At 38.0% G+C, this 19,211-nt stretch overlaps 2 protein-coding genes across 3 annotated transcripts in view; one reads left to right on the top strand and one right to left on the bottom strand.

The window, feature by feature from the left end:
• TTC37 (tetratricopeptide repeat domain 37) overlaps positions 1-7,219 on the bottom strand; it is a 45,062-nt gene extending 37,843 nt beyond the window's left edge. Inside the window, exons 1-9 of one of the 2 annotated variants that reach the window (XM_004949388.5) lie at positions 7,176-7,219; positions 6,947-7,057; positions 5,788-5,885; positions 5,174-5,317; positions 4,352-4,443; positions 3,706-3,781; positions 1,796-1,936; positions 213-311; positions 7-115 (exon numbers count right to left, since the gene is read on the bottom strand). In XM_004949388.5, coding sequence (XP_004949445.1) covers positions 7-115; positions 213-311; positions 1,796-1,936; positions 3,706-3,781; positions 4,352-4,443; positions 5,174-5,317; positions 5,788-5,877 — 751 coding nt within the window. In that variant the 5' untranslated portion in view covers positions 5,878-5,885; positions 6,947-7,057; positions 7,176-7,219. The remainder of the gene's footprint in view (positions 1-6; positions 116-212; positions 312-1,795; positions 1,937-3,705; positions 3,782-4,351; positions 4,444-5,173; positions 5,318-5,787; positions 5,886-6,946; positions 7,058-7,175) is intronic. The other variant, XM_424706.8, reaches the window with a different exon arrangement.
• Positions 7,220-7,296: 77 nt separating this feature from the next.
• Positions 7,297-19,211, top strand: ARSK (arylsulfatase family member K). The gene is made up of 8 exons (NM_001031415.2): positions 7,297-7,452; positions 8,066-8,195; positions 9,934-10,093; positions 11,277-11,559; positions 12,512-12,683; positions 14,015-14,239; positions 17,141-17,365; positions 17,451-19,211. Exons 1-8 carry the CDS (start codon positions 7,324-7,326, stop codon positions 17,732-17,734), a joined length of 1,608 nt encoding a protein of 535 aa, NP_001026586.1. The 5' UTR covers positions 7,297-7,323; the 3' UTR covers positions 17,735-19,211.

Genomic DNA, 19,211 nt, shown 5'->3' with positions numbered 1-19,211 from the left:
TCTCACCTGACTGAATGAAGTACAAGCAAAGTACTTCTAAAGGATAACTCACAGTCGGATATAAAGCCATCATATCATCACAAGCTTTTTCCAATCTAGCTGCTTCATGAGGAAACTTGAAAGAAAAAAAACCAAAACAGTTACTTCTACAAATTATCAGATGGTGGATGTCACATGTAGTCACTGAAGATGACAGATAAACATAACCTTACTTTTGACAAGCATTGAATAAAGTCTTTGTAAAGATTTCGATGGTCTTCACTGGGAACAGTGTCGGCAGAATTCAGTGCCTCTTCATATGCATTGAAAAGCTGAAATAAGAAATAATTAAGAATGCAATGACTCTGAGAAAATGTTATCAGAGCTAAACATTTCCTGGATCATATCCATTAAACTTGTTTTACCAGTACCATGAAAAAAAGAAAAAAGAAAGCAAGTTCCTTATCCCAAAGTAGTACTCATAAAGGATTCAACACTAATTCTGTAAAGCAAGATGAAGCAATAATAGATGTTGCCTAACATACGGACAAAGACAACAATATCTGTGAAAACAGACTCTTCCTCGTACATAGTCCCAATACAGAGAGGACCTGGTACAACAAAATCTAGGTTACTACCTGTTAGCTGTCTCCCCCAGCTCCGAAAAAAATCTAGTCTTTTATTTCTGGACTCTTAATATACACATAAATAAATGTATATAAATACATAATTGTATTTATCTATGAGAACATATGGGAAAACACACGTACTACTAAATGCAAGCTACCAAACAAGCATGCTTCAGCAAAACATTGTCCACAGCTTCTCATACAATAAAGTAAATTGTAGATTTGCAGATGAAATCTCATTTCTGATCTCTGCATAACTTAGCTCTATTTTACCCTTCCATATTGCACCTCAAAAGACGGCAAGCGCTGTCTGCAGCACCTCTTTTTGTGATAATAGCTTTTAGCACTTAAAGCATTTGCCTTCTGGAAAGGTAGGTGCAGATTCAGTTTCCTTTTGTCTGGAAGTATTTTAGCATACACTTTTTGCCTTTTGCAATCATTGCTATCAAACAGACTGGGGAAGAGCAAGTTCTATCGTTCTTTTTGAAAGAGGTTCATTTTGCAGGAAGAGATAAATCAGACAAAAAAAAAGTTAACTTTGGCCATACAGCACACAGAATCAGTATAAGTCATGATCTTACTGTTTGGTCCAATTTGCTTCAACATTCTCCTAAGAAGTGAGAGTTTAAAATCTGCAGGAGAAAGCAACATTTGGGTTCAAATATTCCTATACAAGATAAGCACTGGGTATGAAGATATGGAAAAACAGTACAAAACCTCTTCCATCAAGGGAGCAGAAGGAGAGGAGTTTCTTGTTTTGGAGAATGCCTATATTCTAGATGCTGTCAGAACTTACAAATATGCCAGACACTGTTCTGTTCAGCTGTGTTAATGCAGTGATTCTTCTTGTAGGAGCATAATAATGCATCAGTCATATTATGCATCATGCATAATAATGCATGTGATGACATTACAGTGCAAACCTAGGCCCCCACAAAACTGAGGAGGTTAATGAGGAACTGTTTGGGAAAACAGTTTGGATCTGAATGCTCTGTTCCACCATTTTGGGTGGTTGCATCTTCACTGTTTCTGACAGATGGTGAAATCGCCTACCTTTTCATGGAAAGCTTAGTATCACTCAACATCCATGAGAAAACGTAACATGATTTTTGTTTTCTAAGGCTTCCTCTGAAATCTAGCAGCACAATGTACAGAAATGTAAGATGAAGGGGATTGAGAAACTTTACCAATTGTGCAGTCTTATTATCCTGGTACTGTACATTGTCTCCCAGTAACTGGATCATCCTCTTCCAAAGCCGATGAAGTTCCGCCTTTTCTGCACCTCCTTCCTTTTTTACTTCTGTTAGTTTCTGCCATAATTCTGCTGCCTGTCAACCGGAAACAAATGAACTATGTTGTAACTGTTTAAACTGGACACCTGATACCGCTAACTCTAAGCAATAAATTTCAGTTCTCTCCGAAGAAAGGACCAATGGAACACTGTTGCAGAAGATACTGTTATATTACTGGATTACTTCCATAACTACACTCACTTACATTTACATAGTACTCCATTGCAAAAAAATACATGTATTGTTCCTTGAAAAATTTAAATAACAGTGCAGTCAGCCTAAGCCACCCATGGAAAAGGGAGGAATTAAAGCTATTCTGACCTGCTTTGTTATAAAGAAAGCCCAGTACCAAGCAGACCAAGAAATCAAGGAGTAGATGGAGAAAAATGAGCTTTCAGTATTAGAGAGGAGTTACAGATACATTGTAGAAGGCAAAGTGAATGCCAGACTGTAGCACACAGTGGGAACAGTGGCAGATAATGACCCACACTAAGTAAGACTTATGTTAAAGAAAACTACGCCTTGAAATACAGGTGTTGGCAAAGTCCTTCCTATATTATCTACCATACACACTGAAAGGCAGCATGCTGTGAACAGGATTAGGCGTGAGCAAAATAGTAGATCATGACTAGGAGCAAGACAGAAGGAGTCTGCTTTCTACCATAGTAGGGTAGACAACAGGGTGACATAGAAAGCGATTGCCTAGAGTTACCTGCCCTCTTTCTGATTAGAGCAGTAACAGCTTCCAAAACATTATCTTCAGACCTGCCTAGCTTCCAAGATCAGTAAGAACGGTAACATCGAGAGTATGAATTCTGACTGGTCCCTGGAGGAAACTAGCAGTAAAAACAGACTTAAACAGACCTCCAATGGCCTCTCATAGATAAATTGAAGCCTTGTCAGAACTATGGCGGTACAAAAAAAAACACATACTGAAGTTCCAGTGTGCAAGACGGAGAAAGAAGGACTCTCACACCTAATTTGTGGCTTCCTGTCCTACATCGAACAAGTCCGCTTTTGTATATTACATGTGTCACTTAATTTACTTTCAAAAACTTGTGAAGAAAGGTATGTAAAGAAACTCTGAAGTTAATGAATAGCCTTGAACTCGACAATAAGACAGAAAAAGCATGACTGCAAGAAGTATTCCGTAATATCAACTATAGAGGCTGCAGGCAAAGCTACTGTTGAACTGTACAGGCATTAAACAGCTCCACCTCGTGGTAATCTGACAAAATTATTATTTCTGCAGCAATCATGCAGACAAGGACTTTAAGACTGCTGCCAGGTGGGGATTACCTTTTGATGCCCCAAAGCAGCTTTGCATGTCCTTACTTTTGTGCACGAGAGTGGCACTTAGGCCTGTGGCGTATATAAATTCCACCTCACCCTCTGGCATGAAGGAACAGCCTAGGAGAGAAAGATCCCGCCAGAGACAAGATACACAATTACGTACAACTGGCCAAGACAGGCAAAGGCCTCTGAGATACCACGAGCAAATATGCTTTTGGGATCACACTGGACTTCTAGAAATAAAACAGAAAAATGAGGTTGCATCCTTTCAGTCTATATACCAATATTTTTTTTCAAGTTTTGTCAACTTAAAAGGTTCCATCCAAGCCTGTTATGCAGGGGAAAAAAAAAGAATAACATAGTAAAAAAATCAGTTCTCCCTAGCTGTGGTCCAAGAAGAGATCTTCAGTAGTAAGTGGTCCAAAAAACTACAGATTCCTTGATTGTGAGTACTTAGTTCTAACAAGAAATTCCCTTCCAATCAGAAGAGAGAAATTACATTAGTCACCTACCTCTAAGTACTTATTTCCTTGGCAATATAGTTCTACCAGCTTGTTGCATACATCACACCATTTCTGCTTGTCTCCACTAGAAAAAAGAAAATAAAAAAAAAGCAGAGCTTTCCATTAAATAGCGATACAACTTTCCAATTCTGTCAAATAAGATTTTTGTAACTTCACAGGTTGACAAACAAATATTTAGAACAAATACTACAAACTGCCTTAAAACTTTTACTTATTGTTGCTTTGGATAAACAATTACTTTAAGGACTGGGCTTTTCTTTTTGAACTACTTTCAAATTCAGAAAACAAATGTAACACTCCAGCAAACTACAGTGACAGTTGAGTATCTATAGGAGCAGGCTGACATAGACTGTGATCTTAGAGGAGTGAAGGTAAGCCTACTCATTAATGCAGGTTTGGAATCGTCCCTGCAATGTGCTTTAAGGCAGTGAGCTTAAATAGAGGACAAAAGATAACATAATTTTCAAAACTGCAACTCAGCTGCAACCATTACAAAAGTTTCTTCCCTGTCAAAAGGGATAGAAACAATAACCTTGTATGGATACAGTAAAACTAAGTAACATGCACTTTATCCAGTGGTAACTTCACTGAATAAAAAACCTTAGACTCAATTATGGTATTCAATACACTTCACCTTTCATAGAGTTCCAAGAGCTTTTGGTATACATCTCCTAAGTCTCCTTGGACATCTGGTTGGTTGGATTTCTCATATAGATTTGCTAATCCCTGTTAAATAAATATATATGTATTTTATGTATATATATTAATTACGGATAACAACATTTGATGTCTGCAATTACGGGTTAAATTTACATTGCAAGTTCTGTCAAAGAAAAATATATATGTATGTAAATATCCTCCCCACCTCCATGGGCTAATATGTTAGCCCATGAGCAAAATCTTAGTTGAGATCTTTCTATCTATTTTACATGAAAAGCTTTCCTCACTTCCTGTTCTAATACTGAAAACTATTTGAAACTTGTAAATGTTAAATGATCTTTTCTGCAAGAAATACTATATACAAAGCACACTAAGTCATATGATAAATGTTCTATCTAAGCATCATACCACCTTGGATTGTAACAGAAGGCCAGAATATGACTGCTAGGCAACTAACAATCATAGAATCACAGAATCACAGGGTTGGAGACAATATGTATAATATTTCAGAGCACAGATGAACTGGCTATGTGTCTTAATTCACATTCTCCCTGGAGTGTTTCACTGCTCTCTTGTCTACTTAGGTATACTGAAACTTAATATTCTGGAACTAAAATTCACTCTGCTGCACACGTGAAGTCTTTAACTCAGACACACACAATGCTTCCGCTACTGCAAAGCTTCAGAACAGTTAAGTGCTTGAAGTAAACACAATGAAGTTTTGCTTTCTCCCCAGGTTTAACTCCACAGTAACACTTTTCATGGAAAAAACAAGTGCATCTGGACATATACTTACCTGCCATGCCAGTAACTGGTTTGGTTCAAGTTCAATAGCCTTCTTATATGCTCCTTTGGCCTGATCAGGTTGCTCTAACTCAGCAGCTGCCAGGCCAATAAATACCCAAGCATTGTAGTTATTCTTTTCTTGCTTCAAGACTGCCTAGAAATAGACATTTTTTTCTGGTGAAACTGATGAATGAGACACATCTTACTGATTCATGCACTGAGTTTTCTCTTAAAATTTGGTTAATTCTTCATAGTTGATACCAGAAACTAGCTCATTTTTTGGAAAAGGTTAAGATTAACAACTTCAGCTCTTCATGCCACAAAAGCTTTCATATCTGAACTGTTCTGCCAGTTAACATAGCTACAGCTTAGCAACTAAAGGTTTCTTCTTGAGGTCTAGATAATAAATGAATTTTGATCATCACTATTATAGACTTAATGTTCTCATATACATATGTAAGCAAATGCTAAAGCAAAAGAAAATAGAAATTCATTTGTATAATCAATCTCAACTCTTACATCAATGAGACGTGTCACTCAGTGTAACTGTACAGTTCTAGGTGTATGGGAACAACAAACCCAAGAAGTGCAAAAATTACTAATTACCAATGAAATAATAATTACCTTGCAGTGCTTTAGGGCTTCCTTATATTCCTTATTTCTTATGGCTTCTCTAGCGCTCTTCAATGCTGCCTTCACCTCCTTATTTGACATTGTTGCTGCTAAGTAAAAACAACACGTACTTAGTTATCAAAGAGAGACATAATGAACTAAAAACACTACTTATGACCTACCATAACAGCATAAAGAAAGCATTTCAAACAGGGAACTATATTGCAACATGCCGAAACACATATTGAAAGATCAATTCCCTAAAAAAATGAAGAAACAAACAACTTGGTTAAAGTTAATTATTTACGCTTAGCTCCTACGCAGGATTATGTTAATATTCCAAAGAGTTACATGATACGAAGTATTCATCTTAAATCTTAACTCAAATTTCATTCTGTGATAATTTTAAATTGGATGAGAGGTGTTATATGACAGTCACCTTAGTTAGATTGCTGGAATGTCAGCACGATGGTGGTGAGACACAGGCTGCCCGGAGAAGCTGTGGATACACCATCCCTGGAGGTGCTCAAGACCAAATTGGACATTGTCCTGGGCAGCCTGGTCTGGTGGGTGGCAGCCACTAGGACTGGAACCGGATGGTCTTTCCAACCCAAATCATTATGTGATTCATACTACAAAGGACACAGCACGCAGCTTCTCTTAAGCAGTGAGCACTGGACATGCTCCCAAGGGGTTCCTAAGAAGCTGAGATTTTCCTGCTCACCATCTGTAGCAGGATGACACTCAGTACAACACCAACACTCATGCAGGACCTGCAATGCTCCTATTCCTTCTCACACAATTAGGACAGACCCTGCTTCCCACTGCAGCTGCACAGAGAATGAAGCAGCTTTAAAGGACAAGGAAGAACTCCTCCTTGTAAAGCCCGCCACAATTATATACTAGTTGGATTCATATGTTTCATATTTAACCTACAACAAACTTCCAAAACATCATAAAACTGGCCAAATGGGATGCAATGGAGGTACAACGCTGCCGGTGAGGCACTGAAAGAGGCCGAAAAGATGGAAAAGCAGCGTTCAGAGGCCAAAGAGCAAAAGACAGACTATGGGCCTGGAAACATACTAATAATGTGAGGGCTAGGAAAGGCGGCTGATGTGCGACTCCCTCAGGGTGACAAAATAATTCAAAGCAAACCTGTCACACTCACATCACTCAACAGCTCCTGGAGAGAAAGACAGCTTCCTGAGAAAGGCCGGGCTCCTCAGTCATCGCAACCATAAAAACGCCGGGAGTGCTCACGCCTGGGCTCCATGTCCTCCTACATAGAACCGAGAAACAACGTAACCTCCCCTCGATACCTCGGAGAGTGCCTCGCTCCCGCACCCGGACGCAGAACGGCCGTGAAGGGACGCGCCCCGCACCTAGCCGCGCCTCACCTCACAGCCCTGCATCCGCCGCCAACGCGCATGCGCACTCCTCCACCACGTCAGCTTGCGGACGCGTCCCGCCCACCGCCCGCCCCGGGGCATGCTGGGAGCCGTAGTTCTGCCGCCTTCCACGCCCAGAGCGGCCGTCTGCAGGACGATGGGGAGTGGCGGGCCGCTGCTGTTGCTGCGGGGGCTTCTCCTCGTGGGTGCCGCGTACTGCGCAGCGCCGAGGCCGCCGAGGCATTCCTCCCGGCCCAACGTGCTGCTGGTGGCCTGCGACTCCTTCGTGAGTAGCCGCGGCTCTGCGGGGCGTTTCACGTTTACGCCGAACTTGTGGCCAAGTTCCCGGTGTGATGATGGCTGTGCTCGGTGCTACCCCCCGTCGCACAGTGCTGCCTTCGGTCCTTCGCCCAGGACAAGCCAGTACTGCTATCCCCAGAGAGCAGGGCTCGGCGCTGTCCTCCGCTCCCTGTGAGGAACTGCAGCCGCCATGAGGCCTCCCCTCAGCTCCTGTGCTCTGCGGTCCTTGGTTGCACAGTTGCATGTTGCCTGCCATTCGTGGAATAATTCTTCCTAACTATATGTAAAATATGATATCCATCTTCAAAACCCTTCTTAAGACACTTGTGACTTCAAAGAGGAAGCAATAGTTGGTTTGTTGTTGTTGTTTTTAACTTTAGCTCCCCTGGCTTTATTTTGCTTATTATTACAATTGTGACAACACCAGCTTTCATAATATTCTAATGATTTTTTTCTCCAAACGTTCTGATCCCCCCTTGGCAATTTATTTTACAATCAGCTGCATCTGAGTAACATGTTCAGGTTAATAAATTATAAATTCCTGCAGGCAATAATTTGAGACAGTGGTGCTTATATGCTGTTATTCTATTTGACTGCAGGATGGGCGTTTGACATTTTATCCAGGAAATCAGACTGTGGATTTGCCTTTCATAAATTTTATGAAAAGGCACGGCTCTGTCTTTCTCAATGCCTATACCAACTCTCCAATTTGTTGTCCTTCTCGTGCAGGTAGGACCAGGAGAAACAGATAAATGCAAGTGATTAATACTTGCTTATGTCAATTTAAATGTATGGCACTTTCAAAGCCTTGAGATTAGGGGAGCTTTGCTGTGTTCTTCTCAGTTAGACCAATTAATTTTCTTTGGTAGTACCTGAAATTTATACAGTGTTTTGATGATGATCCTTTTTTTTTTTTTTTTCCCTGTTTCTTGTGCACTTTACATTTATTCCTAAGGCCATTAAATACATGATATATCCTTTAGCATCTTTAGTTACATACTTAAGTATTCTTTACTTGCTGCAATCTGTCCCATATGCAGCTTCCCATTTGCAGAATTTAGAAGTTGGGAAGTCAGAAGGAAGCTATATTCTTAAATCAAAGGTTACATCTCAAAGTGGTTCTAGCCTTCTCAGTTGTTGCAAAGACCCTCCAGAAATTATATAAATGAAATAGCATCTACAGCACTGTTATAGCTGTAAATTGGAAGGAGCATCCTGTCCTGCCTGCAGCAGACACAGGCTGCCAAGCTTACTGCTGTATTCCATTTCTTAAGAACCTAGTTACTCCTTCTGTTTCTCAAGGTCAAGTTGTAAGTGATTTGAGATTACATAAGCATGCTCTCGATCCTGTTTTCTTACTTTTGACTGCTGATTGCTGAGAACAATATTCTCATGTTAATTTATTTAATTTTAATAAATGTTGTGAAGATAGCAGCTAGTGCTCACAGTAAGTAAGGGGCTGCATCATGAATCCAACAGATCATCAACTTTGTTTGGCACTTCAGATTGTCCATCAGCATTATCAGGGACATTGGTTGGTCATCACAACTGCAGTTCTGAACCAGAGGGCTTCTCTTGTTTAACCAGTAGCTTGGAGTCCTGCAGAGAACTGAGGATGCATCTGCAGTGGAGAAGTCAGGGACTGTACTAGGAGGAAAGGAACAAACTGGGTGTGATCTAAGCCATTGCTGTGGGCAGTGGGTGGGGAGAGTGAGGGCATATATATGATATATATATGATATGGTGTTATTGGGTTTTAGTGTTAGTGAATTTTTTGTTGCTTAGAAGAAGAGCTTCATTCTGCTTTAGGGTTGACCTTTGGCCCTAAATTGGCATGGAGAAGAGCAAATGATTCTTGACAGGCCTCAAAGAAAGAGGACAACTAGCTAATAAGAACTGTTCTTATAGTTCTTTTACAATCTTACGTTAGTCTCATTTCTTTCTGTTCCCTTTTTCAGAATCTGTCTCTGTTTCTACAGCTGGTAGTGAAGTAGATTACATGAAAAGGATAAAACTGAGGGCATGTAGTATTTATAAATATAGCGTACTCTAATTCTCTTCACAAATGTACCTAATATTAACACTAAAATCTAGTTGAAATGAGGGGAGATAATGCTTTGGAGTACACATTCATGTTTCATCAGGTTCTGCACTACTGTGACATTTTATTTCTGCAATGCATAAGAACATTCCATGATGTACAGAAAAGCTTGATTTAGTCAATTCATAGTGCATTGCAAGATGGGACCTTGCTTTGTCATTCTGGGGATTATTTTAATAGATGTTCATATCGATGATGAAAATAAGATTCAGAAGAGTAACGTTTTATATTCCCGCTCAACTGGGTCACAGTTGGATGTTTTTTTAATCACTGAAATAATAAGATCCATTCTCAAGTATAGTCAACTTAGTTTTAGTTAGGAAATATCTTTACTCTTCACAGACCATGTCTCATTTTATTTTCCAGCAATGTGGAGTGGTCTTTTCACTCACTTAACAGAATCATGGAATAACTTCAAAGGTCTAGATCCAGATTATGTAACGTGGATGGATCTCATGCAGAAGCATGGCTACTACACACAGAAGTATGGGAAATTGGATTATACTTCTGGACATCATTCAGTGAGGTAATCAGATGGATGTTCCTTCTGTAACATAGACAGTTGTGAGTAGTCTGGCAAACGTCTATGACTGAGTACAGTCTCCTGGTAAAGGAGGTATGATCCCTCTTCATTCTCACTGTTAGTATTGGAAATCAGAATTTATTTCTGAAGTTTTAAAATAATTACCTGTTTAGCTCTTGCACTTTCATTTTACATTCAGGGACTGAATTTTGCATTGCTCCCTTTTTCACTCCTCTACCAGGTTTTCTGAAGGTTCTTATTTCTGGCTTATCTTTTTCTCCTCTTATGCCTGAGGATCAGTCTTGGGTGTCTAAAAAATCTTCTGTGTTGTTCCAGAGAATTGGTCTGAGGGTTTGGGGTTGATATTTTTTGTTTGTTTGCTCGCTTTTTCTGTTTTTGTTTTTACCTTGATCCTATCCTCATTCAGATTAGATACCAATCTGGCCTATACAGTATGTTTTTCTCTATATGTTAGCATTATGGTATTGTATGCAATTTGACACAGACACTACTCCTCTCCCCACATCTGATTTTACTCTTTAACTCTTTATCAAATATGACTTCCCTAAGTAGTTCGATTAGGGCTTTCAGCTTGAAAGTGTGTGTGAACCTAAACAAAGGCTTAATTAAAAAATATAGTTACAGATAATTCTAAGTAGTTGTTCTGGATGTCAAAAGCAGTAGTACAAGATAAAATGCTCTTACAGATTTTTGTTGTAAATGATAATGTTCCTTAAGCAGAATGTGGCTTTTGAAGGTGCCTGCTCCAGCTAAGTCACATCTCACAGAACTTTTTTAAATAAGAAAAATCTAAGGCCCTGCTTATCAGATGAATTGTGTATGAATAGATGACAGAAAGTAGATCAGGGTCAGCAAGATGGAGAAACTATTTCTAACTTTATTTTTTTTTCTGTTGAAATAGGAAGAAGAACCATTCTGAAATTGAGTTTTAATAAAAAAGAAAAAAGGTTGAGAAGCAGAAGAGAGTGACTAAAGCTGTGAATATAAAATAGGTATAAAATAGCCATAGACTAAGTTAAAAACAATTTTCCTTTATGTAGAAATTAAAAGGAGATGGCAGCTACAAATGTAGGAGAAGTTAGGGAGAAACTCATCTTTTCACATGGAGAGAAAGTGAAGAAAACACTTTCCCCTGGGTGCATATATCTTGTGTCTGTATTCTTAGTAACCGTGTGGAAGCCTGGACTAGAGATGTTGAATTCCTGCTCCGGCAAGAAGGAAGACCCAAGGTAAATCTTACTGGTGACAGGAGGCATGTGAGAGTGATGAAAACTGATTGGCAGGTTACTGACAAAGCAGTGACTTGGATAAAGAAAGAAGCCGTTAACCTCACCCAACCATTTGCTCTTTACCTGGGGCTGAATTTGCCACATCCATATCCGTCACCTTATGCAGGAGAAAATTTTGGATCCTCTACATTTTTAACATCTCCATATTGGCTTGAAAAGGTAAGTGTAGGTCAAAGTTAAATCTAAATTTGTTCATAACTTTATTATGAAATGTGTCTTATTCCTTGTAATATCTCAGGTCAGATCCAGATTTGATATTTCAGTACACAGTAAGTAGTGCTTGGATAAGATGTTGGACTTTTGATGAACTAAAATAATTTTGTTTTCCTGTAATGAAAAGCTTTGTTATCACTGAATCAATAAGTATGAACTTCAACAGCTAGAAACACATTTAATTGATATAGCTGGTCTGTCAGTAATATAGTCAGAGATTTTATGAAACAGAAGTCTCTTTTCTGTTAACTGTCCATGTGTGCAGAACTAGCAGAATATATAGATCTAGCACTGTGTGTAATGTATCAGCTCCTTCTTTTAGCTTCAGTGCCTCTTTATAACTAAATGGCTTAATATCTGTAGAAATAAATGAAATGTATTAGCGAATTGGACTAACGTATTGAAGATTTTTTTTATCAAGATGCCAGTACTTCTTATCCACTTTTCTGATGACCTTCCTAGACCAAGTACAAATTTCTGTACTGGTCTGTAGGTGCACATAACACCCAATCTTTTTGATATATGTTGTATATAGTTATCTTAAATTTAATCAGATGCCGTGCTGATGCTTCCATAATTCCTTTAGCGTACAAGTCTAGAAAATCAATCCAAAGTATGTCTCACTCTTAAAAATGGTACAAGCTGGAAAAGCACATATTTCTGAGTCCTGGCCTTCATTTGTAGCTGATTTTTATAGCTCTTTTATAACTAATTGACTCAATACCTGTGAAAGTATGGACGAAATAGCAGCACCATGTAACATATAAGCTGCTGATGTCTCAAAGACTACAGATTGTGAACTGACAAATATGGTAAAGAGTTTTGAATTGAACCTTTTTTTTTTCCCCTTTAAATTGTTTAATTCAGCTTGTAATGTTACTTTCCTCTTTATTTTTAGGTAAAATATGAAGCTATTAAAATTCCCACATGGACTGCACTTTCAGAGATGCATCCAGTAGACTATTATTCATCTTACACCAAGAATTGTACGGGAGAGTTTACGAAGCAAGAAGTGAGAAGAATTAGAGCATTTTATTATGCTATGTGTGCAGAGACAGATGCTATGCTTGGTAGGTAAAGCTTCATAAGACAGTGGGTTTTCTTGTTCTATTTTTTTTACAGAAATTTCAAATAAAATGCTGATAGAGCCAGTCTTCTGGAAAAATAAAACAGAGCCATACAATTCAGATCTAGGTATAAGTTGCATAGGTGTTGCTTAATCAATCTATTTAGTAAGTAACTGGATAGATTGTAAGGGTATTGACAGGTGATTTCGTTCTGAAAAGTACTAACAAGGCCCATCAATGAATCAGTAGAAGCTAAATTGGTACAGCAAAGCTTTGTTGGGCGCATGTGCAAAGGGAAATAAGTATTCTTTTCTTAAGTGATAACTGCAAAAACAGAAATACAGAAGGAAACAGAACTTTGAGATTGTAAGCACTTTGCCTGGAGATTGATTTCAAGAGTCTGGATTCAATGACAACTACTAATCACAAATTAAGCAATAAAGTTGGCTTTGAAAGCTTCCTTAGTACCACATTATAGAAAATGAAGAAGATGAAAGAATGAATTAAGCAGATGGAGTTCTTCCTACTTTATGGGAAGATGTATGTGAACAACAATTACAATGCAACGTGATCATAGTTTAGGGCATTTTATTTCTTAATTTGAATAGTGACAATGAATGAACAAGAATTTTCTTGCCTTCTAATATGAAATTTATGAATAAGCAAGGAATATTTTTTTTTTGTAATTTGACAATGATTAAGTAATTTAAAAGGCATGGAATTACTGTTTCACATTTTATGAAAGGAAGGAGATCAACAGGGACTTCAGGCAATAAAGGTGTTGCCCAGCTGGGGAAGTAACTGAGCTGTACTCTAACTTTGTAATGTATTTTAAGTTTTTAACTAGCCTGTTTAAACAAGAATCACCTTAATGTTTGAATGTTAACAAGGTGCAAATGCTTTGCTTAATTGCTGATTTCACTGGTTTTGTCCATGTCTCCCTTGCACAGAAGTCTGCACAAGAGGTCCTTGTAGGCACATGCTGGAGAGACACTTACTGATGAGGTGCATACTGTGAGGAGTTACTTCTGTCTCAAAGCTGACTATTAGTTGTGATAGCAAAAACACATCTCATCCTGTAGTGCATCGTTGCTCTTTGATATCCTTGTGGTTGTTTAGTGCCCTTCCAGGCTGCACTGGGAGCCTGACTTCTGCAACTTGCATACTGCTGAGTATTGTTCTGGGCTGGATGCTTTGAATTCTGTCTCCTCTGGTAGAGATAGGATTTCCTAAGCCTTTGAATAGAATTATTTGGAATTTGCATGCCACAGTGTAGGTACAGAAGTTCGAAGAGTATTTAACCTATCTTTTTGAAACCTTTTTTCTTGTTGCAGGTGAGATTATTTCAGCTCTGCAAGATACTGATCTTCTTAAAAAAACGATCATTATGTTCACTTCGGATCATGGGGAACTTGCTATGGAACACCGTCAGTTCTATAAAATGAGCATGTATGAAGGAAGTTCTCATGTTCCTCTTCTCGTTATGGGCCCAGGCATAAGAAAACAGCAGCAAGTATCAGCTGTGGTCTCTCTAGTGGATATATATCCTACTATGCTTGGTGAGTTAAGTCATTTAAAATGATTCTTTTTTTTTTTTTTTTAAGTTACTGTAACTATAACTAAGTTACTAAGTTATTATTGTGTATTTGCATCATAGTCAGAATTATGTCTCCACTTGGTGAAACAGTGTAGTAACAGAACAGGAAGTGGTGAATTATGGAGGGAGCATATGCATGGACTTAATATAAAATGCAAGAAAAGTGCATAAAAATCAAATAAAGGAATTGATGATTTTCCTTTATACTGTTACTGTTGTTCTCACAGTTCTCACAAAAATGATTTTATGTGGGATTTGTGGGATTATTTGTTTAAAAAAAGTATTGGGAGATACAAAGTAGTCACACACAATTTAGATATGAGTAATCCTTGCTAGCCTTCATATTGAACAGTTAGTTCACTATAGAAATTAGAATGCATCCAGAAGGGGGATTATACCCAAAAGAATAGCAGTTTCATTATGTTGTCAAAGGAATTCCCTTTATAAAATGTCGACTGGGAGAAACTTAGTATAGACTTGTACAGGAAATGTTCAATTAATATGGGTGAGTATAGTAAGGTATGATATTGCATATCCACGCTTATCTTCTTCAATATGGAGATATTCTTTATGGAGCAAAGAACCAATTGAAAAGGATTCTCATTAAGTTACTTCTAGGAGTGAATTTTTGACCTGTTACCTGTTCTATCACAGGTATCAGACAAGATGTGAATCTTTTTGGAACTGAATGTTAGTTACCATTTCAGGCTTTATCTAGGATGTTTTAGGCTACTGATTAGAAATAAATGTTTTTTTCAAAGCACTCAGCAAAGCCCTTTATTTAAAAAGTATCAGATACAGGCTGCAGTTGCCTGAGAGAATGTGGGGCAAAAGATTATACTGTATTTCTAGCAGTAAAAGCCAGAGAAAATCCTTTTCTGCATTACCTTCAGTGGATTTTTTATAAACAGAACAAAATATACTTATCTGCTTGTCTCTTCTCAAAACTTTGCAAACACTTAACTAGATGAAAATAACATATAACCTGAGAAGTTTTCTTTTTTTTCTCTACCAAATTCTGAAACTGAATCTGTATAAAGAAGTCTATGCCAGATACACTCAGACAGAAGTTGCAGTTCCCTACTTGAAGAGTTCACTTCTTTTTTTTGTGCTTTTTCCACAAATAATGTCATTAGTCAGGTGGTTTGTCATCCCTTTTTCCTGCTCTTTGTCTGTTATTTTCCTGTAGAACCCTGTGCTTATTAGTTCTTTCCTTCTGTTCTGGCAGTTTCTTCTTCCTGTAATCTGAATATCAAAAAAGCCAGATAAATCAAGATGAATATGAAAGTATGAAGAATCATCTCTATCTTCTGTTGTCTCTTCAAGCTGAGTACTGCTGCAAACTATTGAGAAATCAGATTTCAAGTCTTTTTCTTCATAATTGTCATCTCTGTGCTTTGCATTGTCTCAAGGCTGTAGTCTCTCTGAAGATTTACTTGGAGATTAGGTGCGCCCTATATCATGTGTGGTACGTAGGGTTCATCCCAACAGATTCTGTGTGATTCAGGTAATTAACCCAGAAGTGCACCAACCCTTGTCTTTTCTTTACAGGACATAGCCTAAGCTTTCCACCAGACAGCACTAGCTTTGTTGGTTTATATAGAAGTACTTTTGAACATCCTGTAAAGCAGGAGGTATTGAAAATGCCAGCCAGAACATTTCTTGCACTTGGAGAATGCAGTAATACTGATAATACTGTTACTAATTTAGGATGAGGGATGAGAAAGGCTTATACCTGTCTTTTGTTTTCTTCAGATTAAGCATTCATTTGTTCAGGTTTTAGCCCCCACACTAGATGTACTAGGTTTGTAATGTTACAGTCTTCCTACTGCTTGGTCAGATGCAGCCCTTTTTATTCTCTGGAGAAAGAACTACAGATTACTGACAGGTGTCTGTGCTGTAGGAACAAAAGAGAAGAGAGAAGATAGGTGTTGATGAAGGAAAAACTCACCTGTGGATAATCTATATTGCTGAGTATCACTGTAAGAATATTAGACACAACTCAGCATGGAATGGAATCCTCTGTGAAATGAAATATATTGAATTTTGAATGTGTGTTCACTAGGGTAATTAAAAATACCATTATAGTCACACTCCTTTTTTAGGAAATTCTGAGGCAACATGGATGAGATTCTCAGCTGTACTTTTCAGAATGTCTTTAAGAGATGTTTACAACTTCTTAACACAGCCCACATCTTTGGAAGCTAGAGATATTTCTGATGTAATTTTATACCAAGGGGCCTATCCAAGCTAGATGATCTTCCAGTAGGCTATAGAGCATCTGTAGTAGGCTATAGAGTCATCTTGTATATTTTCAATATGTGCACTGTATCAAAACCACCTCTGATACCATCTTTATCTCCAGCCCTACCAAGTGTCCCTATTCCTGAGTTTCTCCACCAGTTATATGTATGTGATAACTATAATGACCACCTTTTGCACAGTATTTTTCTAGACATAGATGAGAAATGCTGGTTAGGAGGTAAGCACCAGCAAGTGTTAGACCAGGCAGGTTGAGGGGTATGGATCTTGTTGGGTTCGTTCATGCTGCATCAGTCTGAGGTGGTCAGAGAATGGAAAGGGCATAAAAAATAAAAAAGCAGAACCTGTCACTGGATGCTACAGATATCAGTTTTAACAAATGTTTTAAAGATTGACCTAGATAGAGCTGATACTGCTTCTGGTCTTGGTGGTGAGCAACTGAAGTCAGAAGGTTTCTTAAAGATATGTTGTTATTTGCATATTTTGGGGTTGCTCTGTTCTAGCAATATCTAGTTTATTACAGTATATTTTCAGAGACATGTAGCATTATGTTCATTGTTGTACCTGCAGTGGAACTTTGAATATGTGTATCTTTGCTTAGATCTAGCAAGAATTCCTGTCCTGCAGAACCTCAGTGGATATTCTCTTTTGCCCCTGCTGCTTGAAAAGGCGGAGGATGAAGTGCCACGCAGAGGGCCTCGGCCGTCATGGGTGCTGAGTGAGTTCCATGGCTGCAATGTGAATGCTTCCACATACATGCTTCGAACTGATCAATGGAAGTATATCACGTACTCGGATGGTGTTTCAGTGCCTCCACAATTGTTTGGTATGTTATAATTCTTGTGTCCTAACTGATAGTTAGTTTATTTAAATGCAAATTGACCCTTAACTGCCTTTTTTGCTTGTTCCAGACCTTTCTGCTGATCCAGATGAGCTGACAAATGTTGCCATAAAATTCCCAGAAACTGTACAATCCTTGGACAAAATACTTCGCTCAATAGTGAACTATCCAAAGGTTTCTTCAACTGTTCAGAACTATAACAAAAAGCAGTTTATCAGCTGGAAACAAAGTTTGGGCCAGAATTACTCAAACGTTATTGCCAACCTTAGATGGCACCAAGACTGGTTAAAGGAACCAAAAAAATATGAGGATGCAATTGACAGGTGGCTCAGCCAAAGGGAACAAAGAAAATAAATATATTAATAAAACAAAAATGTTACAGATTTAATATGACTGAGGAGAGGAAACATTCTGCATTTGTAATTTTCTGTTGTATTTCAATTGTTAGAATTACTATCTTATGTAAGCTATTTAAAGCAAAGATGCCTGAAGAATTACTGCATTGTGCTAGAAGGCCCAAAGTGTTTTATATAACTGGCCAGCATAACAAATGTAGCTGTTATATGTTAAAATTCTGTAGCATGTAAGAATGCATAGGAAGAATGGTACATAAGTTTTAATTACGTCTATGGGACATGTAGCTGGTTGCCAAAATGCAGAGTATTAAGTGTTAGAACTTAACAGGAATTTGTATTTTTAATGACAGGCTAAAGCAAGAATTATGTATTATGGTGGGATATCTGTTACACTGAAGTATGCCAGAGCCAAATTTTCACCAAGGCGGACTGTCCATAACAAATACATAGTCATCCACTTAGGAGATGAAGAAGGGGTTAGAATTTCATCAGTAAGATAGCAACTACTGGTCTGAACATTAATGCACTTTATTCAATTACTTAATATTTCATTATTCCATTTTCACTCATTGAGTCTTCATATTTGAAGATAGGCCTTCTTAGCTGTGGCTTTTGGATCTGGACTTATCATTCATCACTCTTCAAAATAATTGCATAATACTACTCAGGTGCTCTGGCTACTCATAGGCTATGCATTAAGTATGTTTGCAATGCAGAGAAATTGCTCTTTGTTCACTGTTGGAAATGAGAGGGGAAAAAAAAACACAACAATGACAAAAATAAATCCCTGAGACCAAACTTGTGATTAGAGCTGTTTTCTGAAAAGTAATAATGAGATTTTGCACAGCATTAAGTTGAAAACTGATTGAGTGGATTTCCATTGTGCAATTAAATTGTGCAGGTAAATGTTCTGACGTGCAAAGCTTGAACATAAAATATACACAGAGAAGATGCAGTTGAAGCTTGCAAAAGAAATAGAACTACTATTTCTCATTTGCCCGAGGATGTGGCTAAATAAATAAATAAATAAACACCAAAGCAGTTTTGGAAGAAGGTAAGATTTAACTGCTAAGTTGACCATTCCTAAGTGAAAAATGCTTGTAGCAGCACGTACACGTGCTTATTTTTGGACACTGTTGGTACTGCTATAGTAGCAATTCAGGATGACATTATAATTCATGCCTGAATACTGCCTGGAATTTTAATGAAGTACTCAGCAATAATTGTAAGCTGGAAAGATATAAACATACGTGTGTTTTCTGATAGGTAAGTACCCTACCTGCATTTTGTAAACAACTTACCACACTGTAATTAGCTGCATATATTCATGAATATTTTAGCTTTTTAAATTGTTGTTGGATTAAGGATAATCTTATAATAGTTATTGCTTTGGGTTTATTTATTCCCCCTCCCCCTCTTTTTTTTTTTTTTTTTAACTGATGGAACAAATTAATAAATCAAACCTTTAAACCGTA

Source organism: Gallus gallus, chromosome Z (assembly GCF_016699485.2).
Source record: "Gallus gallus isolate bGalGal1 chromosome Z, bGalGal1.mat.broiler.GRCg7b, whole genome shotgun sequence".
Taxonomy (NCBI): domain Eukaryota; kingdom Metazoa; phylum Chordata; class Aves; order Galliformes; family Phasianidae; genus Gallus; species Gallus gallus.
The sequence above is the reverse complement of the archived record's forward strand: the minus strand, read 5'-3'. Positions and strand labels throughout refer to the sequence as shown.